At 46.0% G+C, this 17313-nt stretch overlaps 1 protein-coding gene across 1 annotated transcript in view; it reads left to right on the top strand.

Annotated features, from left to right (window-relative positions):
* Positions 1–17313, top strand: part of PLCD3 (phospholipase C delta 3) — a 137911-nt gene that overhangs the window by 88122 nt on the left and 32476 nt on the right. Inside the window, exon 5 of the mRNA XM_063959984.1 lies at positions 8231–8456. Coding sequence (XP_063816054.1) covers positions 8231–8456 — 226 coding nt within the window. The remainder of the gene's footprint in view (positions 1–8230; positions 8457–17313) is intronic.

Here is a 17313-nt window from a genome sequence, read left to right as displayed (position 1 = left end):
GGGTATGCAATTGAGGAAAATATGCAGGAAAATTGGGAGCTTTTTTTTTTCTCATGTGAAATTGTTCATGCTAAATGACCCCAAGTGTCACTTTGGTTTATCAGCGCAGATCTCTTCATATTACCTGAAGAATGCATCAGGTGCAACAGAATATATTTGTTGATGCACTTTATTACTCCAGGCAGCTATAACATGTGTTTCTAAATTCCTGGGAAACTCTTTGGCACTACACAGTGCAGAGGGCCTGATTCAGACTGAAGCTAAGCTGATTTTTACATCCTACTGCGCATACATATAACGTTGCACTGTGAATGTTCCGCAATGGTCTTGCAATAAATGTCGCAGAGAGGATTTATTCACAAGTGATTGAGTCAGGGACCTTTTAGAGGTGGTTATGGGGAGTGGCAACAAAACCGCATGTGTGTTGTGAACGATTTCAAGGCATGTCTCTGTGACTGCAATCCCATACGCAGTTGCAATGGCTCAGGTGTCTTACTTCCTGCTGCATGACCATCAGAAGTTTTGATCTGCGACTGAAGCTGCATTTTTGTACGCAGTTGCTGGGACTGGCAAAGCTTAGCATATTTCATAATTGTAATTTAGTCTTGAATATAACCAGTATTAGCCCAATCACACCAAATAACAGAATAATTGCATATACAACTCCTAGCTTCAGCTGCCAGGTAGAGCCATATGTGGTGGAGAAGTCGGCTGAGATTTTTCTTTCTTACTTGCCTGACTTTGTGGCTCTGTAAAGCTATGAGGTAAGCGTTAGTAAGCATATGCATCTCTTAGGTCTTTCCACTTTCTGCTTCTTGTCATTGCCATTACATTCACAGGCATTTACAAATACCATAATTTTCCTTATTAGTAATGCGTGAAAGACTCAAAGATGCCTCCCCAATAGTCTTATCTGTGCAGGTTTGCAATATCTGATGGCAGTGGCGGATCTAGACTTTACTTTTAGGGGGGGGCGGTTTAAGAATTATGACTCCTCCCCCTAATCATAGCTCCTCCCACTTAGAAATGCCCTTCCAATTCACTTCTAAAATTTCCTATTGTTGCCATTACTCATAAAATTTTGCCAGCTAGTGGAGAGAAACCTGCACACTGGTGATACAGACTGGCGAATCGCCATTCCTGCATAGCACACAGAATGAGCCGAAATTCACATTATACCACACGGTATGAGCTGAAATTCACATTATACCACACGGAATGAGCCAAAATTCACATTATAGCATACAGAATGAGCTGAAATTCACATTAAAGCACACAGAATGAACCGAAATTCACATTATAGCACAGTGAATGAGGCGAAATTCACATTATACCACACAGAATGAGCTGAAATTCACATTATAGCATACAGAATGAGCTGAAATTCACATTAAAGCACACAGAATGAGCCGAAATTCACATTATAGCACACAGAATGAGGCGAAATTCACATTATACCACACGGTTTGAGCTGAAATTCACGTTATACCACACAGAATGAGCCAACATTCACATCAGATCCACAAATGCCCCCAGTGGTGCCAGATACTCAAATGCCACCCACGGTGCCAGATACACAAATGCCCCCAGCGGTGCCAGATACAAATGCCCCCAGCGGTGCCAGATACACATGACCCCAGTGGTGCCAGATACATATGCCCCCAGCGGTGCCAGATACAAATGCCCCCAGTGGTGCCAGATGCATATGCCCCCAGTGGTGCCAGATACAAATGACCCCAGTGGTGCTTACCCTCCTGCTGCCAGTGCCGCCGATTCCCATCTCTGATGCTGAGGGGGAGCGAGCGCGCCACGTGTCTCTCCTGCGCCTTACTTCACTTATTCCCTGTCTCCAGCAGTCATTTGAAATATAGCGCCGGCTTGTGAGCCAATCAAAGCTCATGGGCCGGCAGCCAATCCACAAGCTCTGATTGGCTGACAGCCAGAGACATTTAAAATGACTGCTGGAAATGGGGAAACAGTGGGCAGGAGAGGCGCGCGCAGCGCTCTCCTCCCTTCAGCGTCAAGAAAAGACGGGAATCGGCGGTAGCAGCAGGTGTGTGTGCGGGGGGGGGGGGTGCCTGTGCGCACCCCCCATGCGCACACCTACACTGTGTCACTCTTCCGCTCTCTCTCCCCTTCCTCCGCCACGCTGCACCACTCTCCAGTCTGGCACCGTGGCGGGACCCGGCCATCCATCCCAGTGCCGGTATGTGTGTGTGTGTGTGGGGGGGGGGGGGGCGTTTGCCCTAATTGCCCCCCGCTAAATCCGCCACTGTCTGGTGGCTTTACAATGCAGACCCTAGATCTATGATGGTACTTAAATGCAGATCCCAGATCTCTGGTGACTACAGTGCAGATCCCACATCTCTCATGATTTTACAGTACAGCGCCCAGCTTTCTGGTGCTGTGCTGGAGAGAAAATGATGCAAAGCAGCCCTACCCACTGCTGGCTCCTTGTGAGTTATCACCATTCCATTCCTTCTGTGATCTCAGGGTGTTTTGCTGATTTATCAGTCCTCTTTGCTTGCCTGCTGAAGTTGCCAACCTTCCCTGATGATCGCTGTACAATTATACACTGTGGTCTTTTTGGCAGAAATGAGTGACTAAATTTAGACTGACCAAGTGGCTCACACCCAGTCACTGTGCTCAGCATGATCCTCTGCAACAGCAAGTGCCCCTACCATCCCATGCTCTCTGCACAATAATACATGAACTCATAAAGCTGGAAATATATTACACTGTACTATTTATGTGTCCTGTACTGTGGGTACATTTCAGAGTATCTGTTGTTTATGTATTGTACAAGTTATTGAAATATATCAGGTGTATTGAGTGGTAAAAGACTGAAATGATTCCAGTCAGTATGTCTGAAGGCTGTTTTCATGTAAAAATATATATTATAGCTATATTATTTTTATACATAAAGGGCCTGATTCATGATCGTAAGGAATTGCACAGATGCAAGGAAGCAGCTGGGCAATTCCGTGTCATTACAATGCAAATGCAGCAGGAAGCATCTGTAGGAGATAGACGCCTCCCCTATGCGTTAGTGAGGATCCAGGTACCCTGAGGATGCAGCCTTGGATCACAGTTGTAATTCTCAGCGGTTTTAGGCACCGGTCAGTCGGTGTAAGATGAAGCTTACTCAGGCTGGCCGTCGGATCTGGACAACCTGGGTCCAGGAAGTCTGCGTCCAATTTGATGCAGATCCTGAACCCATCATGACTTGGAAACGTGAGCGCCATGCCCCCCATTTTAAAGAATGGTGCTTAGTGCCGCCCCCGCTCCGCCACCCAAACGCTGCTACATATCCAGGAGCGGATCTTGGTGCGGGAAAGCAGTGCCTTTGCCCGGGGCGCTGCGGCCTGGGGGCGCGGCCGCAGTCACCCCGCAGGCACCGCCGCCTGCCCGCACCCCGCTCCACTGCTGCAGCAGACGCCGTGGGCTGTGTGGGCGTCCGCTGCAACCGTCTCCAGGCACAAACACTAGAGGTCGTTATTGACCTCTAGTGTCTGTGCGGCGCTATGGGAGAGACGTCATGACGTCTCTCCCATAGAGAGGAGCGGGCGGCCAGACTGACGGAGCAGCAGCAGCAGAAGAAGCAGTCGGGAAGCAGGAGCGGGGCAGTGGTAAGTATTGTTTTTATTATTTTGTGTGTGTGTGTGTGTGTGTGTGTAAGCGGCGATAGGGGGCACAGCGACAGGGGGCAAATAAAGATGGGGCACAACTACTGGGGGAAAATAAAGAGGAGGCACAAATACTGGGGGCAAATAAAGAGGGGGCACAACTACTGGGGGCAAATAAAGAGGAGGAACAAATACTGGGGGCAAATAAAGAGGGGGCACAACTACTGGGGGCAAATAAAGAGGAGGCACAAATACTGGGGGCAAATAAAGAGGGGGCACAACTACTGGGGGTAAATAAAGAGGAGGCACAAATACGAGGGGCAAATAAAGAGGGGGCACAACTACTGGGGGCAAATAAAGAGGGGGCATATCTACATGGGCAAATCAACTGGGGGGGCACAGCTACTGAGAGCATAACTGGCCACGCCCCTCCCCTATGAAGCCATGCCCCCTTTCCCCCCCGCACACTAACTGTTTTGCCACCGGGGGGGGGGCAGTGGAAACTCTCGCACTGGGCGCCACAAGGGGTTGAACCGGCCCTGTACATATCAGTCATGCTGCAGCTGACAAGGGGCTGTGACGATATTGTAAAATGGGTCTTGCACCTGCACAGACTCCCAAGCAGCATACGTGTATGTGAACCAGTGGGTTTGCGAACAAATATGAATTAGGCCCAGAGTACAGTACGGCACCAATGGGGTGCTTGCTTTTTTTTTCTAAACTGAAAAAAATAACAGCTAAAATCTGATTGAAAATGATTATAACAAATTCCTGTACATCAGATTATATACATCTTCCCTTTGTGTTGTGTAACTCCAGTCCAAATGTCTTACGGAATATACAGAAAATAGTTAAAAAGAGAATATATGTTTCCTGTAGTAGTGGATAGAAAGCAGCCTGCCTAGATGAACATTAGTCTAGCATTACCCCATCTTAGTGCATATGGCCTGTTTCAGAGTTGCACACAAGTCCGTCTGCAGACAGATCTCGTGATTATTAGTAAACCGCACATGCGTCTGAGGGGATGCAGTTAATCTGCCGGCCGTCGGGATCCTGGCGATCAAGATACCGATGCCGGAATCCCGACAGCCAGAGTCCTGGCACACAGGGACTATTATTTCCACTAGTGGGTGTCCACGACACCAATAGAGTGGGAATAGAGCCTGTGGCGAGCACAGCAAACTACTAAGCCTGCAGCTTGGCGAGCGCAGCGAGCCCGCAAGGGGACTCTTTGCGCTCACCCTGCTGTCAGCATACTGGCGGCCGGCATCCTGGACGCCGGTAATTCATACTGATCCCCGTCTGAGCCTGCACACAAAACTTAGAGCAATTCACAATTGTACAAATCTCAGTCTTATCTTTACTTGTGGCTGAGTGATGTAACTAGCTAGGCATTAACTGGCCATGACATGTAGTATAAGTAAGTATGTCATGGGTGTGTAGACGTGATTGTGGGCTATTCAGCTTGGGAGCATATGCAGATATCTGTCCCACTTCAGAAAGATGTGTTCCAGGAATTCATTCACTCAAAACTGTAAGGGTGTGTACACACTGACAGATATATCTGCAGATCAACAGATCTGCAGATATATCTATGAACGGATCGGGCAGTGTGCTGTACATATACACTGTCCGATCTGTCTGGGACTGACATCATGAACTGGGCGGGTGTGTGTACAGTGTGTGTGAGTTCAGCTGTCAATCACCGCCGACTGCCGCAGCATGTGTACGGGTGGCCGGCTAGTCGCCCGTACACACACAGCGATGCGCCAATATATCGGTAGATATATTGGCCATCGGTTGTGCTGCAGGGCCGACGCGATATGTTTGTGAACGATGGAGTTCACAGACATATCACCTGTACACACTGGCCAACGTACCCACGATATATTGGCCGTTCAATAGATCAACCGATATATCGGTTAAGTTAAGTCTGAAGGAAGACATATTTAATGTGTACACAATGTAACAATCAGATAAGCATATATCTGAAACGTAAAAGAAAAAAAGACAGATTCCCCGGCACCAACCAAATACCCAGTATTTAAACAACAGATTTGTCGCAGCTTTCACCTAATCAGGGGATACTCAACCCCTCTTAAAGTAAAGGAAAATAGAAATTGAAAGCGCTGACAAACTGTGTATATATAGGAATTTATTTTTATTAATATTTTAATACCATAAGCTCTATAAAAAAAATTAAAACATCAAATCAGCAGAACAGTTAAAAGCACATTCTTAATACATATTTCTATATATCCCCTGTAAAAATCACTCCTTTTTAATTCTCAGAGACTGTCTCCAGTTGGATGTTGCCTTAATTGTGTTACAGGTTGAGTATCCCTTATCCAAAATGCTTGGGACCAGAGGTATTTTGGATATGGGATTTTTCCGTATTTTGGAATAATTGCATACCATAACGAGATATCATGATGATGGGACCTAAATCTAAGCACAGAATGCATTTATGTTACATATACACCTTATACACACAGCCTGAAGTTAATTTTAGCAAGTATTTTTTATAACTTTGTGCATTAAACAAAGTGTGTCTACATTCACACAATTCAGTTATGTTTCATATACACCTTATACACACAGCCTGAAGGTCATTTAATACAATATTTTTAATAACTTTGTGTATTAAACAAAGTTTGTGTATATTGAGCCATCAAAAACAAAGGTTTCACTATCTCACTCTCACTCAAAAAAGTCCGTATTTCGGAATATTCCGTATTTCGGAATATTTGGATATGGGATACTCAACCTGTACAATGTATTCAACTAGTCTCTGTAGAGTAGAAAGGTTCACAGCTCCCTTTCACTTTGTAACAAAGTAATTTGTTCACTCTACATACAATAATATGCACATTTAAAAACTGATATTAATCTAACTGCAAATGTCGGATTCTTTTACCCATGCAGATTAGAATGACATTATAATATCCATGCTGTAGAGGTGCTTTCTGTATAGTAGTAGAGTCCCTGTTTTAAACACAGGCTTTAATTAGCAAATTCAGCAGGGACACGTTGAAGTCTTTACTTATTACCCCTTTCACACCAGCACCTCTGGACACGAGTTATTGGCACATGAACGCGCATAACCCATGTTCATGTGCGGTATGAAAGGGTATCGGGCTGAAATACCGGGTCCAGTGACCCGGTATTTTAACCCTGCACTTGACCAGGGTTGAACCCACGTTCAACCCGGCTCACTGTGTGGTGTGAATGGGAGCCGGGTCAATGCGCCCTGGCTCCCGTTCACTCTATGTACAGGCGGCGCTTGGAGATCATGTGATCTCTAGCGCCACCCCCGCCGCCTCACCGCTGACATCAGCAACCCGGCAATATGTCGGGCTGCTGACTGCGGTATGCAAGGCGTCTTACCCGGGAATGTCCCTGCATGATCCCGGGACCGTATTCCCGGGTAAGACCCTGCATTTTTTGTGTGAAAGGGGTATTAGAGAGAGGCTTTAGCCAGCGTGTTTTAGTGTTAATACGCTTGAATCCTCTATTGCTGCACAAGAACAGTCAATCACACATTCGGGGCGTTTTTATATGAACATGGCCATATTTTGTTTTTAAGGTATAAAGCAACTTTACCCCTTTTACTTCCCCCCCCGTCGCCGGGTCGCCCGTCGTCCGCATCCGCCGTCGGGCAGCTCGGCGACGGATCTGTCAGTGTGTAGGGCCCATTACAGGTGGATGGACAGGGTTGGTGCAGTTAGATAGATGTAGCCGGCTCTGAATACAGGTGGAAATCTGCATTTGTTTCCAAACAACTCGGAATCAGAAACCATGAGGTAAATGTAATGAGACTGCGAGAAGCTGGGGGTGCGGGAGTTTGTGTGAGAATCCCCGTATCTTTAAAGAAGCAGAACTAACCTGGATGCAGTTTTCTCGCACCCTATTACATTTACCCCAATGTGTCCAAATTTACAACTATGTTAAACAGTCTATACAATTTAGGGTTGATGCAGAATTGCACACAAGTGTGGCTGCATTGCCTGCATGGATCTTGGCCATAAGCAGAGTTGCATTTATCTATGCAGCCACACTGCCCCTATACATCCATGTGGAAGTAACTGTCATCATTATCAGTGAGCATTTGCACCAGCCCTGTACCTGGTGCAAGAGATCTGTTCATATTTAGATGCATCTCTGCAAACGTTCAACTCATTGTAGAATGTAGTTCCACCTACAGGACCACCTCTCACCCTCAGATCATTTAGCCTACACTCTGAATTGCCTGTAGCTGCTGCTATTTGTGTATTCTGGACACTGACGACTATATAGCATGAAACATCACAAGAACAGTCTGCAGAATAGACTTGCACAAAGTTTTCATCAGCCTGTTTATGTTCTCAATCAAATCACTTAATTATCAATCATCTACCAATGCAACCACACAGAATACTAATTCCTTTTTATCAGAAATGTATATTTTGCTTTCTAATAAAAAGGTTTTAATTGTACAGATCTGATTGATTTGTGTAGTTGCATCTGTATACTGCACACACTGTACAATGTGGGTCATATTAAGAGACAAAAAAGTCACATTTCTTGATTAACTATAAAAGTAACCTGATTTTTTCTGTCTACAGAAGTGCGACCGCTCAAATACAGATACTCTGGAGGACTGTGAAATAGAGGAGTTTTGTACTCAGCTCATGCACCGCCCGGAGCTGGAAGAGATCTTTTATCGTTACTCTGGAGAGGACAGAGTGTTGTCTGTTGAGGAACTACAGGAATTCCTGCAGCACCAAGGAGAAATGGCAACTGTGGAGAGAGCGCGAGAGATTATTCACAAGTTCGAGCTCAATGAAAAAGGTAGATCTCCTTTAGCTCTAACAGCAAGCTCCACGGCTTGGGTGTACATATTTACTAAAGTGCAGATTTTTAGAAGCAACCAATCAGATTTTACATATCATTTATCTAGCACCATCTAGAAGATAATAGCTAGAATCTGATTGGTTGCTCTGGACAACATCTTCACTTTTAAAAATCTGCACTTTAGTGCAGTGGAGCAATTGTTTTGCTTTGTGTATGAGTCTAAGTTGCACTGTGTACAGTATGTGTCCAGATAACATGCATCCACAGTCGGAGTTACAACTGAGGCGCACGGGAGATGCATGTTTTTAGAAAATATAGTGGACATTTCTGGGCGGTGACAGGGAGGTGGCTTAGTGGATGCATGGAGATTATCCATCTTATGGGCATGTTATGGGACTATTGTGGGCACATTGCGGGTAGTGGTTGTCTACAGAGACAGAGAATCTGCCCCTGCCATAGCGCAGGTACATGTTTTGACAGTGCGACCAATGTTGCGTCTAAAGACACCCCGATTGGTATTTCAGTGTATACAGATGCTGAAAGTGAGCGTCTCAGTCCATGCACATTCAGACGCACAGATGTACACCAGGGAAGGGCTTTGTAGTAGCATTTGCATAAAGCCGCAGTTGGGTGACTGGCAGGATGCAGACATGGGCGTCCCATTTTTTCATTGAGTAGCCTGACAAATAAAGCAGTACATCAAGTCTTGTTATAAATAGTCGAATTTTATGGAATTCTAAATTACTAAAGAAACACTGCACTGTGGTCTTTGGAATATAAATGGACACAAAGGTAAGCACCCAATGGCTCCAGCTATACGTGTTCGAAAATGGCCAATGGTGTGGTTTAGATGAAATATCACTTATAGGCCAATATAGCAACAACAGCAATCTGGTAACATGGAGTGTTTGAGGTGAACTGTATATAGTATACTGATATCACATAGGAATGATAGAGGTTTCTTAAATCATGGGAACCACAGGCGCTTCCTGTGAGTATAAGCTAGAATTGGAATATTATAGAATAATTAATTATATAATGATACTGTTTATAAAATGTTTGTAGCTTAATATAAATCATACATTTTCAACATAAACGTAATATTACTAGAGAGCAAGCTTGTCCATTCGTAGGGTGTGTATTCATGGGTAGTTATACATCTGCATCAGGGGCGTCAAAACATTTTTTGCTTGGGGGGGCAAGATAAAATCTCTATTTGGTGCCCCTAGCTTCTGGCCACCATAGATGGGTCGCTTGCACCTATACGGAACTCTAGAGCAGCTGGGAGTGAGTTGCCCCTTGTATACATTACACCTGGTAGAGCCCATTACACACATTATGCCAGGTAAAGCCCATTATAGACATTATGCCTGGTACAGCCCATTATACACATTACGCCTGGTAGAGCCCATTACACATGTTACACATTACGCCTGGTAGTGCCCATTACACGTTACACATTACGCCTGGTAGAGCCCATTACACGTTACACATTACGCCTTGTAGAGCCCATTACACATTTACACATTACGCCTGGTAGAGCCCATTACACATTTACACATTACGCCTGGTAGAGCCCATTATACACATTACGCCAGGCAGAGCCCATTATACATATTACGCCAAATAAAGCCCATTACACACATTATGCCAGGTAGAGCCGCTTGTACACATTACGCAAGGTAGAGCCTATTATACATACTACACCTGGTAGAGCCCATTACACGTTACACATTATGCCTGGTTAGCCCATTATATACATTACGCCTTGTAGAGCCCATTACACATGTTACACATTATACCTGGTTGAGCCCATTATACACATTATGCCTTGTAGAGCCCATTACACATGTTACACATTATACCTGGTAGAGCCCATTATACACATTACGCCTTGTAGAGTCCATTACACATGTTACACATTATGCCAGATAGAGTCCATTATACACATCTACTAGATAGAGCGACTTATTGCTCCTCTCCCTACTTCTTCCCCACAGCCAGCAGCTGTGCTGCTGCTTACCTCTACTATCATGAGCAGCACGTCTCTGCAGGGCATAGACACTTCAGGAAATGTGGTGGGGTTGGCGGAGCCAGGGCTGGCCCGAGACTAATTTTTTTGGTAAGCAAAAATATATTTTAGCGCCCCTTAATGGAATATATAGGGGCATGGTTTCATGTGGAAGAGGCATGGCCACAGAATAGTACCAATTCACATTACACCTCACAGTAACATCCGTTACTCACATTACATTGCACAGTAGCATCTGTTACTCACATTACACCGCACAGTAGCATCCATTACTAACATTACACCACACAGTAGCGTCCATCACAGTACACCGCACAGTAGCGTCCATCACGTTACACCACACAGTAGCGTCCGTCACGTTACACTGCACAGTAGCATCCATTACATTACACAGTAGGGGAGAGAGAGAAAGGAGAGAGAGAGAGAAGGGAGGGTGAGAGAGTGGGGAGAGAGAGACCTTCTCTGACATGGTCCCAGCTCCCTGTCCCTCCTGCAGCTCTTTGCCTTTGTGTCCCACAGCAGGTCATCTCCTTATGTTCCCTTCCCCCTAACCTGTGTCTAGTGTGAGCCACAGGAGTGGAGGGCCGGGCAGAGGAGGACCGTCATCATGGAGCCGCTGGGAGCCGCGGCGGGCGGCCAGACAGACAGGTAGGCGGGAGAGGAGTGCTGGGCAGAGGAGGCACATCACCGTGGAGCTGCTAGGATCTAGCGGGCGGCCGCGTGCTGTACAGTGAAAGAAGGTGACTCACTGTCAGCAGCGGTGCCCTCCACTGACCGGCTCTCTTCGCGGCTGCATAGCCCGCATATGCGTGCTGCCAGCGCTGGCCAGAGCACACGGGGAAAGCACCTTCAGTGCTGCCGGTTGTGTGAAGTAATAGTAGCAGTGGCGGATGCATCGCTGCAGTGCTAATACAGCGTGGGCAGCGTTGAAGCTGCTGGTAGCGGCTGCACAGGCATGCAGTTGTGGGTCCGGGTGGATGGCGCCTCTCTCATGTTTTGGGGGGAGCGAGTTGCCCCCTTGCCCCCCCCCCCCCCCCCCCCATTCCGACGCCCCTGATCTGCGTGATGTACATTGTCCTTTACTGTATTCACTGAAAGATCAACCTGCAGGTGGATGTATAACTACCAGTGAGTACACACCAATGTAAGGTTGTAGTGCACAAGAGGATGTGTTCTTGTTAGTAACATACCGCCTATCTCACCCTGTTATTGCTACACACTAGTGAGTGACTGTCTCATTCTGTCACTGTCACAAACAGAAGAGCGGGTGTGCTGTCGTCTCACAGTCACATACAGGACAGCGGTTTTGTCACAGTCGCTCAAAAGAGGTTGTGTTGCTGTGTCACACTCGGCTACCAAGATTAATCTCAGGCACTGTTACTTTCAGGCCCCCCTTTCACACCGATCCACTCATAGCTGCTCTCATAGCTCACACAGATCCTCTCAAAGCCCCCCCCCCTCCTTATAGTGCACACTGATCCCATCAAATCCCCCCCCCCCACCCCCCTTACAGTGCACAGTGATCCTCTCACAGCAGTATGGGAGGGTGGTCTTCTGTATGCCGAATGTCGGGATCCCGGCGCACAGTATACTGGCGCTGGAATCCCGACACCCGGCACACCGACAACTATTCTCCCTCGTGGGGGTCCACGACCCCCCTGGAGGGAGAATAAAATAGTGTGGAGCGCGTAGCGCGCCACCGTGCCCGCAGCGTGGCGAGCGCAGCGAGCCCGCAAGGCGCTCCTTTGCGCTCGCCACGCTGTCGATATGCCGGCGGTCGGGCTCCCGGCGCCGGTATGCTGGTCGCCGGGAGCCCAAGCGCCGGCATACCATACTACACCCGTATGGGACACCCTCACCCCAGGTAGCACCAGCACACTCATCTTCTCTGATCTCATCAGACGGTCCTGGCCGGTGCTGCTGTAATTGGACACTGGCAGCAGCAGTCTCCACTTCACACAGTGACTGTGCAGGGGGTAGAGTAGGAACTGTAGTTTCGGGAAGGGGAGGGACCCGCTTCTTCACTTCCCTTTTCTGGGCAGACGCCAGACTGCCTCCTGCCCCACCCCCTCCCCTCTCCTCCTCTGTCTGGTCCGCGGTGGCGTCCTTCCTTGTCCGAGGCCAGTGTGGGAGTACTGGAATGAGTCAGTCTGACTCATTACAGTATTATTATTTTTATTATTATTATTACCAGTTATTTATACAGCGCACACATATTCCGCGGCGCATTACAGTACTGCTGCAGTGCATCTGACTACAGGCAGTAGGTCCCTTCATTGCCGCGAGCTCCGGTGCAAGGCACCAGCTGCACCGTCGGTAGTTCCGCCACTGTCTGATAGTGTATATCCTATTCTACATGCATGTAACGTGTACCATTTCAAACCAGAGACATTATATGTAATTACTTATTTGTATTATAAACTTAATGAGTAAGGCTGTCATTTCAGACACAGATTTAGAGGGAGTGTATAAAATCAAGATAGATGTAATGCGTCATATGACAAATCTATAAAGCAGCCACACACAGGAATGTGTGTGGCTGCTTTGTTTAGATGCAGTGGTGTTCTTATCTGTCATCCTTCCTGTATTAAACCTGTTCTCCTTGATCCGCCAGTTACTAAAACCAAAGCATGCTCCCACGCAAACACACACAGCTATACAACTGTTTGTAAAAGCCTGACTAAACCGCACACATCTTAATAACCACATAATGCTTTCTAAAACCTTTGTACTGTATATAAACAGATTAACAATCCCAACAGAGTAACTGTATGTATAAGAAAGTTATCTTTTCACTTCCCCCCTCTTTCCCTCCCTCTGTAGCGCCAGACAGTGGATTACAAATACAAATCATACAAAATACAGTCACATTTATAAAAATATTACAGACCAGGTTGATGAAGGAAGTGCAGAGTCAGACTAAGATTAGAGGACCCTGTTCCGGAGGGTTTACAGTCTCAAGTTATGTAATTAAATCTAATGTTCATAAACAGCGCTGCTTAGTGTGTTAAATATATAAAAGAACAGATTTCAATCATTTGTGTTTCACATTTATCTTGGTTGTGGGGCCTTGGATGGGATGCAGTCACTATATAGGCTGTCAGGCTCCTGGCATTCAGGAGACCGACACCAGAATCCCAACAGCCGGTGAAATACCGGCACATGGAATCCCGACAATCGCTCTGTATTCCCACTCGACTGGTAGGTCCACGCAACCAACCGAGTGGGAATAGAACCTGCCACCATGACCGATATGTGGCGAGCACAGCGCGAGCCCACGAGGGGACTTGCTGCCGGGATTCCGGTAGATGGGATGCTGCTGTCGGCATAGTGACAGCCAGCATTCCGTCAGCCAGGATTTCACATGTATATCCCTTGGACTGCACACCCTAATTCTAAACATAATGAGTGATGCTACCATGCTGAGACTTGTAGTTCCACACAGAAATAAAAGAGAAAATGTAGATGCACACTCTAAATACTAAGCACTGCTAAATAGAAAAAGTCTAATAAACTGCAATCTAACATAGAGTAAATTTGAGGTACATAGCATAATTTTGGCAACAAATATGGGCCCACCAACCCAAGGCATTACACTAGTGAGAGGTATTACATTTATCTACCAGTTACCATAGACTGATGCTGCTCACATCTCCATAAACTGTGACCAGAATCATCTTTCTGTGAATTAATGCACGGCTTCCACGCTTAATTGAACCTTCTCCAAAGTGTCATAATCATAAATACCGCCATGAGCATACTGATTTGGAATTTTTACAATTTTAAATGGCATGGGCTTATAAACAGTAAGCGCTATATCTACTAACATTTCAATCTTATGGCGGTTTTGAATTGGCAGTAATTTGATTTTCAAACCATGGTTGTTACGAACCAGTAGGTTTGGAGGGTGTTGATGAACCCTTGTCATTATTTATCAATGTATGGTGATTTCTATTAACATCTGGCCTCTGCTACACATGACTGGTGGGTACCAGGGAAATAAAGTAAACAGCAGTGCCCTCATCTTTTTATTAAAAACAATAAGTGTCCGCAAATCCTTATTACTTTTTAATATGGCACTGGCATAATTATTACCAATTAACATTGCCCATATAGGGATCAGGACGATACCGCTGGACGGGGTCCCGGCAGTCGGAATACCGACATCGGTATCCTGACCGGCACAATCCCGACAGGGGGGGCGAGTGCAACGCAGCTCCTTGCGGGCTCGCTGCGCTTGCCACGCTGTGGGCACGGTGCCTCGTTACGCTCGGCACACTAATTTATTTTCCCTCTATGGGTGTTGTGGACACCCACAGATGGAGAATATATCGGATTGTGCCGGTCGGGATCCCGGTGTCGATATTCCGACCGCCGGGATTCCGTCCGGCGGGATCTTGACCGCATCCCCCCATGTATGCTTTATAATGATACTGCCTCCAAATATGTTTTATTAAATAGTAAAGGGTTGGATCACCTCAGTCTGCCCCCCCCCCCACACACACACACTCATCTTGTTCTTCCTCGGACTCTGGGGGTCATTCAGACCAGACCTGCACTGCGATCAGGTCAGAACTGCGCATGTGTATGCACCACAATGCGCAGGCACGTTGCTCGGGTACAAAGCGGATCGTTGCTGTGCGATGGGTTTTACAAAGAATCCATTCACACAGCCGATCGCAAGGAGATTGACAGAAAGAATGCGTTTGTGGGTGTCAACTGATCGTTTTCAGGGAGTGGTTGGAAAAACGCAGGCGTGTCCAAGCGTTTGCAGGGCTGGTGTTTGACATCAATTCCGGTCCCGGACAGGCTGAAGTGATCGCAGCGGCTGAGTAAGTCCGGGGCTACTCAGAAACTGCAAAAGATCTTTTTGTACCGCTCGGCTGCACAGGCGTTCGCACACTTGCACAGCTAAAATGCACTCCCCTGTAGGTGGCGACTATCTGATTGCTGTGCTGCAAAAAACTGCTAGCGAGCGATCAGGTCTGAATTACCCCCACTGTCCCACCCCGCTGCACCCATTCTCCCATCTTCCTTCTAATACTTACCAAGTTCCCTGCTCTTTTCCTAAGTCTGTCACCTCTCCCTTACAGTGGGAGCCATTGGGGTGCGCGCCCTGGCTCCCACGGCATGCACATTCAAGAAACGGGACAGGCCTTATGAAATTCTGAAATAGATTTCATGTATATGTAAATAATGTCTCTTTAATTGTATTTATAAATATCTTCTTTGCAATAAAGGGTTGCGTGCATGGATTTGCAGACCTAGATGATGGAAGTAGAGATGTGCGCTGACCCCCGTGCTTTGGTTTTAGTTAGATCTGTATTCATTTAGTATTTTAGATCTAAGTTTGCAAAACAACCTTTATGTGTTTTAGTTTTGGGTCTGTATTTTTCTATGCTAAAATCATGTAATTTAGGCCTGTTTTTGTTCCTACAATATTATTAACCTCAATAACATTATTTCCAATAATTTCTAGCAAATTTTGACCACCTCACAGCTCACAATATTCTTTACCAATATTGGCCAAATGGTAGCTGGCTAAACTAATGTTATGTTATGTTTTTACAATAGCTTCCCATCTCAAAACGGTTGTGCCTTAAATTGTAAAATGGCCTAGACCCCAAGCGTGGCAGCATGTTGACTTGAACAGGAGACCAACATGTCAAATGACAATTTATATTGTCAACATGCACAGGAAAAGGGCTTTACATGTTTTAGAAATAAAGCCCTAGATGTTATTCCCAAATCTGCCTGGCTTTGATACTGGGTAGACACTGGCTACGGTGTGCGCTGTGCACATTACTGTGTTGGCCTGGATTATATTTTTAAACTTTACAGAGGGCTAGTGTAATTATTTTGTATATATTGTTTGGGGGGAGGGGGAGCAGAGGCAGAGATGTGGGATGCTCAGTGTGTGCAGAAGGTTAGATCTGATGTACATGCACACGCCACAAATGTGATGACATAATTTTTATGAGTTTTGGTTTTATTATGGGTATGGGTCGTTGGGTCGACACAACTTAGGGCGACAGTCATTAGGTACACCACTATTGGTCGACATGCATTAGGTCGACAGGGTCACTAGGTTGACATGGTCATTAGGTCGATATGTACTAAATTGACAGGTTAAAAGGTAGACATGAGTTTTTTTACTTTTTTGGTGTCGTTTTCTTAGTAAAGTGACGGGGAACCCTAATTAGTGCACTGTGTCTCCTTCGGGCGAGGTGCCTCGCTACGCTCGCCACAGGCTACTGTTCCCAATTGTAGTCCATGTCGATCTCAAAGTTTAAAAAAAGTTAAAAATTAAAAAACTCATGTTGACCTTTTGAACTGTCGACCTAGTACATGTTGACCAAATGACCATGTCGACCTAATGACCCTGTTGACCTAATGCATGTCGACCAATAGCGGTCGACCTAATGACTGTCGACCTAAGTGGTAACCTATTGACCATATCCCTTTTATTATATAGGTTATACTTAGCATTACCTTTTTAGATTTTTAGATATTTGGACGCCCCCCCCCCTCCTCTATTCTTCTCTGTATGTGACATGGCCATCCCTGTATGCCCTTTTCCATTCTTCTATACTGTTGTACATCTTTGGTTCTGGATAATGTTGTGATTGGTTGCTGTTCAGGAGTGTCTTATTTTCATCAGGTGGCGGGCAAGTATGATATATACAGTAACTGAAGTGTTTAGAGACTGCAGATGTGTGTTAAGCAGAAATTCTTTAGAAGTAACATCACTGACACTGGTGGGACCAACTGTCTACATGCAAACATCATTTTTATCAGCAGTCAGTTTTATTATATAGCTTT

This window comes from Pseudophryne corroboree, chromosome 3 (assembly GCF_028390025.1).
Source record: "Pseudophryne corroboree isolate aPseCor3 chromosome 3, aPseCor3.hap2, whole genome shotgun sequence".
Taxonomy (NCBI): Eukaryota; Metazoa; Chordata; class Amphibia; order Anura; family Myobatrachidae; genus Pseudophryne; species Pseudophryne corroboree.
Note: the sequence above shows the minus strand (reverse complement) of the source record. Positions and strands in the feature narration are given on the sequence as shown.